General features: G+C 38.6%; 1 protein-coding gene across 1 annotated transcript in view; it reads right to left on the reverse strand.

The window, feature by feature from the left end:
• The window catches only part of LOC136863826 (chromatin-remodeling ATPase INO80), a 396,793-nt gene extending 380,491 nt beyond the window's left edge, over nt 1–16,302 (reverse strand). Inside the window, exon 1 of the mRNA XM_068226103.1 lies at nt 16,094–16,302. Coding sequence (XP_068082204.1) covers nt 16,094–16,227 — 134 coding nt within the window. The 5' untranslated portion in view covers nt 16,228–16,302. The remainder of the gene's footprint in view (nt 1–16,093) is intronic.
• Nucleotides 16,303–17,419: the final 1,117 nt, after the last annotated feature.

Genomic DNA, 17,419 nt, shown 5'->3' on the forward strand with positions numbered 1-17,419 from the left:
CTCAACTCATAGGCCAGCTCACACACCACAGGGTAGAACCCAACAGACCATTTTTGAACTATGGAGTTGACTATGGGGGTCCACTCCATATAAAGCAAGGGACCCGTAAGAGCAAAACAAACATAAAATGTTATATTGCTCTATCTGTCTGTATGATGACCAAGAAAATCCATCTTGAACTTGTCTCTGACCTGTCTACTGATGCGTTCCTAGTTGCTCTGCGTAGATTTACATCGCGTCCTGGTATCTGCCAGAATACATCTGGAAGTGGTGGTCAAGGGACAATCTGTGTCAACTCCAGCAGCAGACTAGGTGGCCATCAGGAAGGGTCAACCTTCGACCTGGAACTCTGGTTCTTCTCAAGGAAGACAAGTTGCCACCTCTCGTGTGGCAGACAGGGATCATGGTAGATACGCAAGCAGGGCCTGGCAGCTTGGTGCGAGTTGCCACTATTCGCACTCCCAAGGGGACCTTCAAGCGCCCAGTTGCAAAACTTTGTCTCTTCCCAGAAGAGGTGGAAACTGTACATAGAGAAAAAGTGTAATCTTTCATGTGCTCAACCTTTCTTTCTTACATTTGACATTTTCAGTGCGAATGCTAATTTTTTGTTGTTGTTAATATTTATGTTTGTAATAATTTATATGTAAATTAGGTGGGCAGTATGTTGAACGCCATGTGTACAGTATGTTTGTCCATCAGAGGGCAGCACTTATCAGACAGCTACATCCTCCGTGGAAGGGGAGTCTAGATGACGTAACTTATTGGTGGCAGTGAGTTACGAGACTTGGACTAGCATGGGTAATGTGTTCAGGTTGGTGTGCGACAACATGGACCACAGCGCCCCATCTATACATATAAAAGAACCTGTCCTGACTGACTGATTCATCATCGCAGAGCCAAAAACTACTGGATATAAAGAAATGAAATTTTGAGGATATGTTTATATTACAATATAGGTGCTCGCTAAGGGAGGATTTTTAGATATTCTGTCGCTAAGAGGGTGAAAAGGGGGGGCTGATTTTTAAAATGAGTATCTATATCTCAAAACTTTAAAAGTTTTAAGATGTAAAAATTGGTATTAAGAATCTCCTTTAAAAATAAAGAAACACCTTTTTTTTTTTTTTTTGGAAAATCCAATTAATGGGGGTTAAATAGGAGTGACAAATGGGATGAAACTTTTTAAAAGACTATATCTACAGTACCGGTATATCTCAGAAACGTAAAATGTTACAGATGTAAAAATTGGTATTTGGAATCTCCTGTAAAAGTAAAGAAATATAGGCCCTAGGTGATTTGTCTTTGGAAACTCCACTTAAGGAGAACTAAAAAAGGGGTGAAATGTTAAGTTGAGCATGTCTACAGTATATATCAAAAAATGAACATGTTACAAAAGTGAAAAATGGTATTTTTTTCTCTATTAAAATAAAGAAACATGTATTTTTTGTTTTTGGAAAAACCACTTGGGTGGAGGGTAAAAATGACTGAAAATGGGGTTGAATTCTTTTTATTAGGATACCGATATCTCAAAAACTGAAGATGTTACAGACATGAAATTTGGTATTTGGAATCTCCTTTAAAAATAAAGAAATACGTATTTTTTTGTTTTCGGAAATCCACTTAAAGGGGGGGCAGAATTGAAAAATTACTTGAATTATTCGTATGAAGATTCTATTATCTCAAAAACGAAAGATGTTGCAGACGTGAAAAATAGGTATTTAGAATCTGCTTTAAAAGTAAAGAAACACGTATTCCTTTGTATTGGAAAATCCAATGGGGGTGGGCGGGTGAAAGATTTGAAAAATTATTTGAATTAATTGTATGAGGATACTTAAATCTAATAAAAGCTACAGTTGTTACAGACATGAAAATTGGTATTTGGATCTCCTTTAAAAACAAAGAAACGCATTTTTGGGGGGGGGGGAATCATCATGGGGCAGTGGTGAAAAGGAGTTGAATTCCTTTTATGAGGACACATCTCAAAAACTGAAGATGTTACAGTCGTGATAACTGGTATTTAGAAGATCCTTTACTAATAAAGAAACAAGTATTTTTTTTTCGGAAAATTCACTTAATGGGGGGTAAGTGTGAAAGGAAGTGAAAAAAGTGAATTCTTTTTATGGAGTAACTTATATCTCAAAACTGAAGGCAACAGACATGAACACTGGTATTTCGAATCTCCTTTAAACCTAAGGAAACTCGCCTTCATTCTTTGGGGGGAGGGGGGGGGATTCAACTTAACGGCGGTGTTGTGAAAAAGGAGTTGAGACCAATTTATTTTACTGTTCATAATGTACTTGATTCTGATCATAAACCCATCATTTTTAATCTTTCCTGGGTTCGTTCTCAAGAGCCATCTTTTCCTTTGGAGAACTTAAAGTTACATTATAGTAGATTCTCCTGGCATATAAATAAAATTTTAAACACATCTGAAATAAACGATTGGATTGACATTGAGCCTGCAATTTTTCACCTATATAATAAGGTCAATAATGCACTGAAGTATATCATTCATATCGCCAGAAATCCCGCACAGTTGCCTACGTGCAACAATGGTGCTGGTCACAATATAATCTTGGAAAGGCTAACTTTCATATCATACTCATTCCACCTATTTTCATGTTCCAAGATATTAGACTTACTTTCCATGACCAAGTCCATTATCCTCCTATATAACCTATCCTCCTGTCCGGCCCCGGCTTCGATTCACGGCTGGGTCAGGGGTTTATAATTATAAATGAATAATATATATCCCTGGCTGGGGACTGGGTGTAGACGTCGTCCTTAACGTTCCTTTCCTCACATTCAACACTCTACACTTCCGCAATTCCAATTACACACAGGTTCATATGTGGTGCCAGTAGGGGCAAAAGATCTGTATACATCGACGCCCCGAACAGATAGAATTATTAAAAAAAACCTATCCTCCTCCATTCACCTCATCTGCCCCCCCCCCCGCTGAAGCCAATTCATGAGTACAGCTTCATCAAGTGAGTTAATTTCTAACTTAGCCTTTATCTCCTAGTTCCGAGTACCCTCCTGCCATTGTTCCAGCGATCATTCTCGCAACTTTCATGTCTGTTATTTTATTTTATTTTTTTGCTAGTTGCTTTATGTCACACCGACACAGATAGGTCTTATGGTGACGATGGGACAGATAAGGCCTAGGAATGGGAAGGGATGGCGACGATGGGACAGATAAGGTCTAGGAATGGGAAGGAAGCGGCCATGGCCTTAATTAAGGTACAGCCACAGCATTTGCCTGGTGGAAAATGGGAAACCACGGAAAACCATCTTCACGGCTGCCAACAGTGGGGTTCGAACCCACTATCTCCCGGATGCGAGCTCACAGCTGCGCGCTCCTAACCACACGGCCAACTCGCCTGGTTCTGTTTCTTCTAACTTCTAAATTAGATATCTGAGTCAACCCAGCTTTCACTCCCGTACAGAAAAGTTGGTCTGAAAACAGGCTGGGAGCTGACTTCTTCCTTACAAAAAACTGCTGATCACAACTGCGCACTCAATGCATTAGCTTTGTTGATACTGATTCAATATCACTATACTACCACCCTGGGAGAAAACACATTCCAAATACTTGAAATTATCCACCTGTTCCAGCTTTGTACTCCCAAACTGCTTCAATTCTCTTAGGTTATTTACCTACTGACATCACTTTAGTTTTGGAAAGGCTAATTTTCGTTTCATAGGCCTACTCTTTGCACCTATTTTCAAGTTCCAAGATAGACTGCAGGCTTGCAGCAAAATCTCCCATTAAGACTAAGTTGTTGGCATAGGCCAAACTGCTTACTACCTTTCCACCTAAATGAATCAATCCCTGCCACTTTATACCATACAGTAGATGATCCATGTGAACTATGAGAAACAAAGGTGAAGGATTACAGCTTTGTCGAACCCTGCAAGTACCTTGAACCATGAATTCATTATACCATCAATTCTCACTGAAACCCAATTTTCCAAATATATACCTTTGATTGCTTTTAACAACCAACCGGTACCCTCAATCCCATAGTCCCCCACTATGATTAACATCTTTTCCCTCTGTACTCTGTCATACTCGTTCTCTAGATCTACGAAACAAACATAACTGTCTACTCCCCCCCCGTTGCGTTTTTCCATTACCTCCACATACTGAAAATCTGATCCCGACAGCCCTGACACCATTTCAGGTCTAATTTTATCTATTCCTGCAGCATGACACAGGACTTTATTTAACCATCCTTTCCACTTCCTCAAGCACGATTTCACTAAGACCATTGTCCTCCTCTCCATGAGCTTGGTTGTTCGCAACATCCCCAAAAAGATTTTCTGTTATGCTAAGAAGATTTTAAAAATGTTCCTTAAACCCGTCCAGTGATTCCCAGGCATCTATAACGAAATCATGTGATTTACTCAAAACACTATTCATTTCCTTTCTCCCCTCCCTTTCCATGATTCTTTATTACTGGCCAGAAAGTTTTCCCTCCTGCTTGACCTAGCCTTTCCAGGTTATTACCGAAATCTTCATATGACTTCTTGGATTCAACAATTATTTGTGTTGCTCCATTTCTGTCATCTACGTACAATTCTCTGTCTGCATCAGTCCATTTTTGGAGCCATTCCTGATACACCTTCCTTTTATGTTTACAAGCTGCCCTCGCTACTTCATTTCACCAAGACGTTTATTTTTTCCCATCTTTACAAACAGTTGTTCCCAGGCATTCCATTGCTGTTTCTACTATAGCATCCCTGTACGCCACCCATTCTCTCTCTATTCCTGAAACTTCTTCCTGTCTACTGCTTGGAACTCTTCAGTACCGGTAATCCTATCCATGCACTTCTAATTTACTCGCCCTAGAAATATTCTAGCCTTATTCGTCTGAAGAGAGATTTCACTTTCCCTACACTAAGCCTAAAGATACTTAATTCACAACAGATCAGACAGTGGTCTTTTCCTTTAATTTGTTTTACATCGTACCGACACAGAAGTGTCTTATGGCGACAATTGGATAGGAGGGGCTAGGAGTGGGAAGGAAGCACTGTGGCCTTAATTAATCAATGAATGTTCAAGATAAACTTAAATATTATAACTAAGTGGTCCGCCTATTCAATACAATATATAATTTATTATATCTAGTACATGTTTCGTCCCCTAAGGGACATCATCAGCTAATAATAAATTAACATTAATATATCAGAAATAAATATTATTAAAATTGGAAAGACGCATTAAAATTTTTGACATTTAAAGTAAGTTCTTCGAAATTTTGTTAAAATTGTAAGCCGTTATAAGACAGATAAAACAGTTAAATTGTCCATATTTCTCTTGTTGATATTCTCGGAAAATACCAGTTTTGCTTATAAAATCTTAAAATATCATTTGTTGTAAACAGCGCACTTGATTTGTACCTCTTGGTGAAAGATTTGTTGAAACTTAATAAGCATTCCTTAGATGGTATAATAAATTTAAATGCTTCAGAATTTAAAGTCAGCTCGGGGCCGTGATGGTAAAGTTCTGTGTGGTAAAGGATATAATTTTATATGAAATAAAATGAAAAAATAAAAACTGAAAAATAATATAAGTGTAAGTAACGTGACATGGAAGATGAAATAAATATAACGTAATGTAATAAAATCGTATTTACTTACTCATTATTGGCCCCGATGTGCGGAGAAGGACTCACTTCTACCGAGGTAAGTGTGCATCTGCTTTAAAACAAGTACTGGTAGTTGCTACGCTGAGCGGGGAGTGTGGAGGGGAAGTAGGAGAGTGTGTCCTAAGGTGAACAACCTGAGTGTCACCGAGCGTGTGACGTGTTAAGAGTCTGACGTTTCTTCCTAACTTTCGCTTTTAATAGTTCTTCATATAAAATGTTATACTTCTCAGAAAGCTCATTGATATTATTTGTTGGATTGTTTCTCTGGTCTAGATAAATGTAGATGTCCTCATATATGTTTAATAAATGGCCTTTATTTACAGTTTTCAGTATTTTAAGGTCATTATCTATGTTTGTAAACATGTGATTGGAGTCGGTCATGTGCTCACTCATGGCCGAGTATCTATTGTATTACTTGGCTCTGGTGTGTTCCTGATATCTTATAATGAAGTTCCTACCTGTTTGTCCTATGTACCTTTTTAAACAACTAGCACATTTCAGTTTATAAACACCCGAATTTTGGAATTTATTATTATTACTATTATTAACGATATGAGTGTTATAAAATAATTTCGAGTTTGTGTTATTAGTCCTAAAAGCGATTCTTAAATTGCGTCTTTTGAATAGATTCGTAATACTATATATTTTACTGCTATTATAAGTAAATACGGCAAATTTCTTATTCTCTTTTTCTTTTCGTTCTTGTATTAACGTAGTCATAGGCTTATTTTTTACTTTATTTATAATCCTGTTTACAAACTCTTTATTATAGCCATTCTTGTATGCTAAATGGTATATAGTATTAATTTCTTTTTTTAAATCCTGGGGTGAAAGCAGAATATTAAAAGCTCTGTAAATCATACTAAAGAAGCCGGCTCTTTTATGAGCTCCCGGGTGTAAAGAAATCATTTTTTATCGTGTTGATACTCTGCGTTGGTTTTCTGAAGATGTTAAAGGAAAGGTTTTGATTATTTCTAGTAATTTTCAAGTCTAAATAATTTAAAGTGTTATTTACTTCAGAGTCAAGTGTGAATTTGATATATGGATCAAGGGAGTTAAGTTGGTTTAAAAAGGTCTGGCCATTAGTAATTCTTTCATCTAGTATTACAAAGGTGTCATCTACAAATCTAGACCAATGGTTCAAACCATCAAGATTGTCGATAATTTTAGTTTTTCAATGTGATAAATATAAATTTTGGCTAGGATGCTTGTTGCTGGGGCACCCATCAGAAGACCTTTTTGTTGGTAGATTTTGTTGTTAAACATAAAATAGTTAGGCCTATTGTTTAAGAATTTCAGATAAAATTATATCCTTTACCACACAGAACTTTACCATCACGGCCCCGAGCTGACTTTAAATTCTGAAGCATTTAAATTTATTATACCATCTAAGGAATGCTTATTAAGTTTCAACAAATCTTTTACCAAGAGATACAAATCAAGTGAGCTATTTACAACAAATGATATTTTAAGATTTTATAAGCAAAAATGGCATTTTCCAAGAATATCAACAAGAGAAATATGGACAATTTAACTGTTTTATCTGTCTTATGACTTACAATTTTAACAAAATTTCGAAGATCTTATTTTAAATGTCAAAAATTTTAATGTGTCTTTCCAATTTTAATAATATTTATTTCTGATATATTAATGTTAATTTATTATTGGCTGATGATGTCCCTTAGGGGACGAAACATGTACTAGATATAATAAATTATATATTGTATTGAATAGGCGGACCACTTAGTTATAATATTTAAGTTTATCTTGAATATCCACTGATTGATTATAGTCAATACGGGATTAGTATTACTTGAAATGAAGCTGTTAAAGCTTATCACTTGTAAAGTGGCCTTAATTATGGTACAGCCCTGGCATTTGCCTGGTGTGAACATGGGAAACCACGGAAAACAATCTTGAGAGCTGCCGACAGTGAGATTCGAACCCACCATCTACCAAATGCAAGCTCTCTGCTGTGAGACCCTTACCGCACGGCCACCTCCTCCTTAATGGTCTGTATTATCAAAAAATCCCTGGAATACTCACACATTTCTAACAATTTCCTGAACTCAATATCTGTTATGATATAGTCTAGTATGGGTCTGGTGCCCCTACCCTCCCATGTATAGCAGTGAATAGCCTTACGCCTTATGCTTGAAGAATGTATTCTTACATCCCTTCGTATCCTTCAGTTCTATTTCTGACTCCTGCACTGTAATCACCCATTAACCCTATCCTATCCCTATTGATCCTCACTACGATGTCACTCAGTGCTTCATAAAAACTGTCAACTTCATCCTCATCTGTAGCCTCATATGGTGAATACACAGCGACAATTCTCGTCCTAATTCCTCCAGCAGCCAAATCTAGCCACACATCATTCACTCATTTACATGCCTAATGGAAACTATGTTGTGTGCAATATCTAGTATTCCCGATGAACTCTCCTACCCCACACTCTGCTTTTCCCTTCTTAACATCTGTTAAGAATATTTTATAATCTCCTAACTCTTCCTCGTTATCTTCCCTTACCTGAATATCGTTAACTTCTAACACAACATCCAGATGTATCCTCTTTGCTGACTAAGACAGTTCTGCATTCTTTCTCCCATAAACCCCACTGATATTAATACCTCTCCATTGAATTCCATTTCATTCGCCAAGTTGTTTCCAAAGAGTCCCTCACCTGGTAAATGGAAGTGGGACCCCATTACACCCATAGGGCCAAGACTTTCTGAAAATGTTCTGAACATGCTTGGTAATAATTCTGCGAAACACGATGCTACCCTAGTTATACGAAGTACCAGTAAGAATCTCTCCTCTAAAAGGTTAGGAACCACCGGTGGATTGTATAACCTGAGCACAAGGAGAGGCATGATTAAGAATACGTCCAAGATGCCCACTCCCATTCCACAGCATCCCGACTCTAAGGACCACTTACTAGGCCACTCAGGAGTTACCCGTGGTTCACGAACTAGGATGTGACTACAGTACCCTACACCATGAACCACCTTTGTTTAAACAAAGCATAATAATAGCAGGTTATTATTCTGTGCACTCTTTTACAAAACCAAAGGCTAAAGGAAGGACAGAGAGAGGAATCTCCTTATTGTTTAAATCCAAAATAGGCACAATCAAAGAAAGACAGCATGGTATTTTTAAAAACTACAGACTTAACGATAGGTATATCACGCACAGCACTTCCATCGAGGGTACCATAAAAGGGATAACAAGGGCAATAGTGTACATAAAAGCTGAGAAAAACATAGTATTAGCAGAAGGCTTCAACTGCAGAACTGACAAGCAAAATGACAAAACATAAAGAATGTCTGACATCCTGCAAGAGGAAGAATATCATCTCCTTAACAAGGAAAATGAAATAACCTAAATCGCTTACATTGGTACAAGTACTACAAACTTCAGTTTCTCATCAAGGAAACTGTATTTGTATCAAAAGCAAAATAAGGGTATCTAACACCACACCCACTACACGTGTCCAAAATAGATTCATCCTACCAGCAAGGAACAGAGAAGACATAGCAAACCAGATCTCGTAAAAACCTTCAAGGAGATTAGACTTATCAATTCTAACCTTCTAAACTCAAAAACCAGAAGATGAGAAGCGATACTTAAAAGAAAACAACATCAACCTCTCCGTGACCACGAATCAAGATGTTTCAAACACAACTACGTACCAGTCAAACAGAGGAAAGAACAATCATGGTTCAATGCAGAATGCCACCAATTCCAAATAATGACCCCAGTTGCCCTGCACCAGGCAAAACTCAGTAACGGACAACTACAAACATATGCAAGAAAAAGAAAGGACTACAAGAAGCTCGTGAAATGCAAGAAGGCTCAACATACAGGACAGCAAGCCTTGATAGATGCAAAAGAAGCTTGCAAAGATCCCTTCATCGCTCTGAAACGCTTGGAGATGTCGAAAGTGAAGTACGGAAGGACAATTTCAAGCGAAGACTGAATCTAGCTCAGACAAATCTCTCATATGGCACATGAATACCTACACAGAGGACAACATTTCACCATTCACAACAGATGATGAAGTATAAGCAGCAATCAAGATGACAAAAAATAGGAAAGTAGCAAGCCCTGATGAAATCTACAATGAAATATTAAAAGATTCCGAAGAACTTTTAACTGAAATTCAGACAGAGGTATTCAACAAATGCCTGAAAACTAGTAAAATACCAGAGAACTGGTGAATATATTTGATAATGCTTAGGCCTATATATAAGAGAAAGGGTGAAGCAAATTATCAAAATGCATATTGCAGGATAGCACTGGAATGCAACGTTGTGAACTCAAATGTGATCAATAGGAGACTCGAAAAAATAATGTCTAGGCTAATAGACAACTTATTGATCATTGATTATACCAAAGCTTTTGACTTATAAATGGTCCGGCACTACCGGTGGCTACAATTAGCCTATGCAGTGGCCTCCACGGTATGCACTAGCCAGCGTCTTGGTAGGTGTGCTAGGTACCAACTGATGAGCCCAGCCTAGCATACGGGGGTGAAACGCTGGCAAACAGGAATGAGTTAGCTGGAAAATTTATAAGGTCCAATAACGGACCATTTATATTGGCATTATAAATTTACTCATTCGGAACAAATATTTCAGATTCCCTATGGGAATCAACATCTATATCATTATTGAACATCGGCGAATCTCACCGAAAAACTGGAAAACACAAATCTGAGAGAAAATTAAATCACAATAGTGATAATGAACAGTCAGGAAGTAGAAATAAGGGACGGAGTGACAACATCAGGAGATACTTTTCAAACAGAGTATTGCAGGGAGATCCCAAAGTCCCACTATATTTAATATTGCCACCGCAGATATAATGAAGATCACTTAATAAACTACAACAGCCTCCTTAAGTTATATGAAGTTAACCCATCAAACATAATCCACAAGACTGAAAATGGCAAAATATCAATTTCGCTAAAACTGAGGGTTACAACAGGTTCTCATTTCATGGAATATATATGCATGCAGATTACATGGTTTTGGATCACCAAACAGACATAAGTTACCAGTACAGGATGCCTCGAGCGCTTTACACATCTAGGCAGAGGAAAATTAATTAAACATCAATTACAACAAAACCATATGCATAGTGTTCCAGAAAGGCAGGGAAAACTTCATACAAGGATAAAATAACACTAGGAGAGAAAGAGACTGAAATAGTAAATTTCTCTACATATCTCGGAATCGCTTTGCAGACAACTTTGCAATTCCTTCAAGATTCACATAAAGGAAACTACAACAGCCATTATAAGCGGAATGTATGCTATAAAAAAACATTATGAGACTACCATTACTAAAAGACATGACCTTATTCCACACCAAAATAACTCCAATTCTGACGTACGGCATAGAACTGATCTGAGAAAGACTATCTCTGACAACTAACTACCTAAAGAAAGTAAAAGCCCAGAAGTTAAAATGAACACTGGTAGTAGCCAAAACAGTCCCATCCTTACTCATTTACAAACTAGCGAAAGAACCATTCTACACCAAGAACCCATACATCAAACTGCCATTACCATCTACAGTCTTCTTCTTTTGCTACCGCTTTTTCCCCACACCTGTGGAGTCGCACATGTGGATTTGGCACTGTTTTAAGGCCGGATGCCCTTCGTGACGCCATCCTTGTATATGGCTGGATTTAATCACTATTGCGTGTTTCTGTCATTGTTGGTAGTGTAGTATGCTGTCTGAATATGATGAGTAGAGTGTTGGGACGTGCAAATAATCAGAAGCGATTACAATCCCCGACCTGGCCGGGAATAGAAGCTGGGGCCCTCTGAACCGAAGGCCAGTACGCTGACAATTCAGCCAATGAGTCGGACCCATTACAATCTACAGTACAGGTGACTAAATTGCCAAAGATAAAACGACATAAATGGGAAGAAATACCACAAAACATCTGTGCCACGGATGCAATGATAGGCAGAAGATGGGCAAATGAAAATAACCTCTGTGATGTGGACTAATAAAACTTGCAATTAATGGTTATCACCATAACATGTCACAATGAAAATATCACAAACCAAACTCTAAAGGCATGCATTTACTGTGTAGAAAGTCCTGTGATAAATAGGTCTATCATATAACTCTGTATAGTGAAGGGCAAAAATTAACAATATACTATAGCAAACTTTGACTATTGTTATATTTGCACATGTGTGCGTCTTTCTAAATATATATCTTGATCTTATCAATGTTCAGTAACACAAACACACCACGCCTGACACAAAATCCCTGCATATGCCCATCAAGCTTTAGTTGTGATGTTACCTTCTGATAACAATGTCAAATCAAAGGTCTAGACTAATAGACAACTAAAAATAAAATTAGTATATAAACACTTTTTCATTTCCATTTAGTGACATAACGTAACCTATCTATTATGACCCTAACGCTTCAACCCGCAGAGCCATACAAAGTCTAAGGAAATGCTGGTAAAAATATCTTGATCTAGTCAGTGCTCCGTAATACTTAATACGGCACATAGAAGATGCGACCGATAAAATCCCAGCAAGTGCATAACAAGATTTACCTAAAAGGTATGTTATCTTCGAGGAACAATGTCAAATAAAAGGCCAATTGATACATACATACAGACATACATTATCATTATAGACTGTTATGCCTTTCAGCATTCAGTCTGCAGGCCTCTGAGAATTTACTAAACGTCGCCACAATCCTCGATTTGCAACTGGTGTTGCGACCTCATTTAGTTCTATAGGTCTTTACTTTAAATCGTTAGAAACCGAGTCTAACCATCGTCATCTTGGTCTCCCTCTGCTTCTCTTACCCTCCATAACAGAGTCCATTATTCTCCTAGGTAACCTATCCTCATCCATTCGCCTCACATGACCCCACCACCGAAGCTGGTTTATGCGTACAGCTTCATCCATCGAGTTCATTCCTAAATTAGCCTTTATATCCTCATTCCGAGTACCCTACTGCCATTGTTCCCACCTGTTTGTACCAACAATCATTCTTGCTACTTTCATGTCTGTTACTTCTAACTTATAAGATATCCTAAGTCAACCCAGCTTTCGCTCCGTAAAGCAAAGTTGGTCTGAAAACAGACCGATGTAAAGATAGTTTCGTCTGGGAGCTGACTTCCTTCTTACAGAATACTGTTTATCGCAACTGCATTAGCTTTACGACACCTTGATTCAATCTCACTTACTATATTATCATCCTGGGAGAACACACAACGTAAATACTTGAAATTATCGACCTGTTCTAGCTTTGTATCACCAATATGACATTCAATTCTGTTGAATTTCTTACCTACTGACATCAATTTAGTCTTCGAGAGGCTAATTTTCATACCATACTCATTGCACCTATTTTCAAGTTCCAAGATATTAGACTGCAGACTTTCGGCACAGTCTGCCATCAAGACCAAGTCGTCAGCATAGGCCAAACTGCTTATTACATTTCCACCTAACTGAATCCCTCCCTGCCATTTTATACCTTTCAGCAGATGATCCATGTAAACTACGAACAGCAAAGGTGAAAGATTACAGCCTTGTCTAACTCCTGTAAGTACCCTGAACAAAGAACTCATTCTACCATCAATTCTCACTGAAGCCCAATTATCAACATAAAAGCCTTTGATTGATTTTAATAATCTACCTTTAATTCCATACTCCCCCAGTATGGCGAACATCTTTTCCCTTGGTACCCTGTCATATGCTTTCTCTAGATCTACGAAACATAAACACAACTGCCTATTCCTCTCGTAGCATTTTTCAATTACCTGGCGCATACTGAAAAATCTGATCCTGACAGCCTCTCTGTGGCCTGAAACCACACTAGTTTTCATCCAACTTCCTCTCTACGACTGACCGCACCCTCCCTTCCAAGATGCCAGTGAATACTTTGCCTGGTATACTAATCAATGAGATACCTCGATAGTTGTTGCAATCCTTCCTGTTCCCTTGCTTATAGATAGGAGCAATTACTGCTTTTGTCCAATCTGAAGGTACCTTATCAACACTCCACGCTAATTTTACTACTCTATGAAGCCATTTCATCCCTGCCTTCCCACTATACTTCACCATTTCAGGTCTAATTTCATCTATTCCTGCTGCCTTATGAGAATGGAGTTTATTTACTATCCTTTCCACTTCCTCAAGCATAATTTCACCAACATCATTTTCCTCCTCCCCATGAGCTTGGCTGTTTGCAACACCATTATGATTTCCTTTTACATTCAGAAGATGTTCAAAATATTCCCTACACCTCTCCAGTGATTCCCTGGGATCCATTATGAGTTCACCTGAATTACTCAAAACACTGTTCATTTCCTTTTTCCCTCCCCTCCTAAGATTCTTTATTACTGTCCAGAAAGGTTTCCCTGCTGCTTGGCCTAACTTTTCAAGGTTATTAACAAAATCTTCCCATGACTTCTTTTTGGATTCAACAACTATTTGTTTCGCTCTGTTTCTTACATCTACATACAAATCCCTGTCTGCCTCGGCCATTGTTTGGAGCCATTTCTGATAAGCCTTCTTTTTACGTTTACAGGCTGCTCTCACTTCATCATTCCACCAAGATGTTCGCCTTTTCCTATCTTTACACACAGTTGTTCCGAGGCATTCCCTTGCTGTTTCCACTACAGCATCCCTGTATGCCACCCATTCACTTTCTATATCCTGAACGTGCTTACTGTCTACTGTCCGAAACTGCTCACTAATCATATCCATGTACTTCCGTCTAACTTCCTCGTCCTGGAGATTTTCTACCCTTATTCGTTTGCAGACAGATTTCACTTTCTCTATCCTAGGCCTAGGGATACTTAGTTCACTACAGATCAGATAGTGGTCTGTATCATCGAAAAATCCGCAAAAAACTCGTACATTCCTAACAGATTTCCTGAATTCAAAGTTGTTATGATATAGTCTATTATGGATCTGGTACCCCTAGCCTCCCATGTGTAGCGGTGAATAGCCTTATGCTTGAAGAATGTATTCGTAACAGCTAAACCCACACTAGCACAGAAGTCCAGCAAACGCTTCCCATTCCCATTAGCTTCCATATCTTCCCCACATTTACCAATCACCCTTTCGTATCCTTCCGTTCTATTTCCAACTCTCGCATTGAAATCGCCCATTAGCACTATTCTATCCTTGCTGTTGACCCTGACCATGATGTCACTCAATGCTTCATAAAACTTGTCAACTTCATCCTCATCTGCACCCTCACATGGTGAATACACGGACTCAATTCTTGTCGTAATTCCTCCCACTGACAGATCTACCCACATCATTTGCTCATTTACGTGCCTAACAGAAACTATGTTGCGTGCAATGGTATTCCTGATAAAGAGCCCTACCCCAGACTCTGCCCTTCCCTTTCTAACACCCGTCAAGTACACTTTATAATCTCCTATCTCTTCCTCATTATCTCCCCTTACCCGAATATCACTTACTCCTAGCACATCCAGATGCATCCTCTTTGCTGCCACAGCCAGTTCTACCTTTTTTTCTTCCATAAGCCCCATTAATATTGATAGCTCCCCTTCGAATTGCATTTCGTTCGCCAAGTTGTTTCCAAGGAGTCCCTCGCCTGTCAAATGGGAGTGGGACTCCATTACTCCCATAGGTCTGAGGCTTGCTTAAAGTGTTCTGAGCTCGGTAAATTCATGAAGCAGGATGCTGCCCTAATTGCACATAGTCCAAGTGAGGATCTCTCCTCTAACGGGTTATGAACCACCGGTGAATTGTATAGTCCTAGCCGCCTGAGCACAAGGAGGGCTAAAACTCAGAATATGTCCGAGATGCCCACTCCCATTCCATAGCAACTGGTATCCCGACTCTCAGGACCACTTACTAGGCCACTCAGTCGTTGCCCATGGTTCACGAACTAGGACGTGACTACAGTAACCCACAAACATGAACCATGGCCAATTGATAACCTATGATAAAATAGGCCTAAGTAAATTAACACTATTTCCATTTAGTATGACATATCTTCAAGGTAGGCCTAATTTAAATACCTATTTGTCATATCTCTGTTCATCAAATTTTCTTTTCCCATACAATGCTGAAACATCATTTTTCAGTGTTCCTGTCATTGCAATTCTTAAAACCTTTCTTCGAGACTTGTAATTTGGCTTTCTTCTTCAAGCAAAACAGAATATCAGAACCATAACCTGGCATGAAAGTAATACACTTCGTCTCCAAAAAAGAAAAACATAACCTTTTTAAATTGCTTTAATTACCAAAATAAATCAATCGGCGTAATAACATACTCCACCTTTACCTGCTACATACAGGGCCGTTAGTACTGTCCCCTACACTGTACATTTTTCTCAATTCATTCCAGTATTACACTACAACTTGAAGCTGAAGAAACTTCCATATTCAAGAAATATCTTTAATAACCTACCTTATTGGCGTGTTAAAAATTTGCTCCACATAAGACAGGTATGGTTCCACTGCAAGGCTACGTTCCAGATGTTGAAGATGTAACGGCTTGGCAAGTTCACTGCCATAACCCCTATATCGTGTGTTATGCGCCATATCTTTACTCACTAAACTGTAACTTGAGCAAGTATAACAGAATTAAAGGATATTTGATACATAACAACACTATTCAAGTTGACAGTAGCTTCGTATCATTGTACATGCGAACTACTTCTTAGGGCATTTCTAGGACCACAGTAAAAGCAAAGCAATAAAGCTTTGCAATCCTGCCATGGTGAATGATTTTCCAGGCACAAGCCCATCGCATAACCTCAAGCACAATTTTACAGAACGACACAATTACAGCGCCAGATGCGCCATGGAGAAGCGCACACTGCCTACTTGAAAATGTCAACACAATGCCCGTTGTCAACAGCAGTTACAGAATCATGCCAGTTCTTGCGAACTCTCAGCAGTTGGAGTTCATCTACGTGATGGTTATGGGCTTCTATAATTTTTCCCAATCCATAATCCTGATTTATAGTGAATCCCGATACTGCAAAACATCAATCTATACAACACCTATTAACTGATGCATTCACACACCTATAGCACTTCAATGCATGTTTTGAAAAATCAATCAAGGTGGAAACGCTAAAACACCAGTGGAAGCAAGAGTATAATGTTACAAGTAATCGACATGCCAGTACATTACGTTATAATGCAATTTTAGAATCATCAAGAAACACATTGACCGCGTCAATCACATGAGCGGTAGGATTTTGCAACAAACAGGAAACACTGGTAGGCAAAGATGTTTAAGACGTACAAGACAGCGAAGAAGCATCGGAAGTGCAGACATGGTTAAAGGACATTGAAATATCAAGTGATCCGCATTTCCAGCTCTGTCGCCACACGTACATTAGACAAATTAGCTAGATGAAAACGTAATTTATATTGTGGAGTAAAAGCATGATTAAAGCGCAAACGAATGATATTTGTAATATGTCGTCGTGAGTACGACCCTCTCGTGAACCAGGATTTCTGTGGAATGCGTGGTTGTAATTGATAATAAAAGCGAACTTTGACTTGAACAGTATGTTGGCATTCCTCTTGCCAATTATTATAGGCAGTATCCTTTATTATGGGAATGTTATATGTGGAGAGAGTCGCTACACTAATTGGAGGAGTCGAAAGCCGAGCAGCGTGTTTAGCTAAATAGTCGGACTTTTCATTACCCAGTATGCCTGCACGTCCAGGCACTCAAACTAATGCTAAATAAACTCCTGGCTGTTCCAGTATGTGAATG

Source organism: Anabrus simplex, chromosome 2 (genome assembly GCF_040414725.1).
Source record: "Anabrus simplex isolate iqAnaSimp1 chromosome 2, ASM4041472v1, whole genome shotgun sequence".
NCBI lineage: Eukaryota > Metazoa > Arthropoda > Insecta > Orthoptera > Tettigoniidae > Anabrus > Anabrus simplex.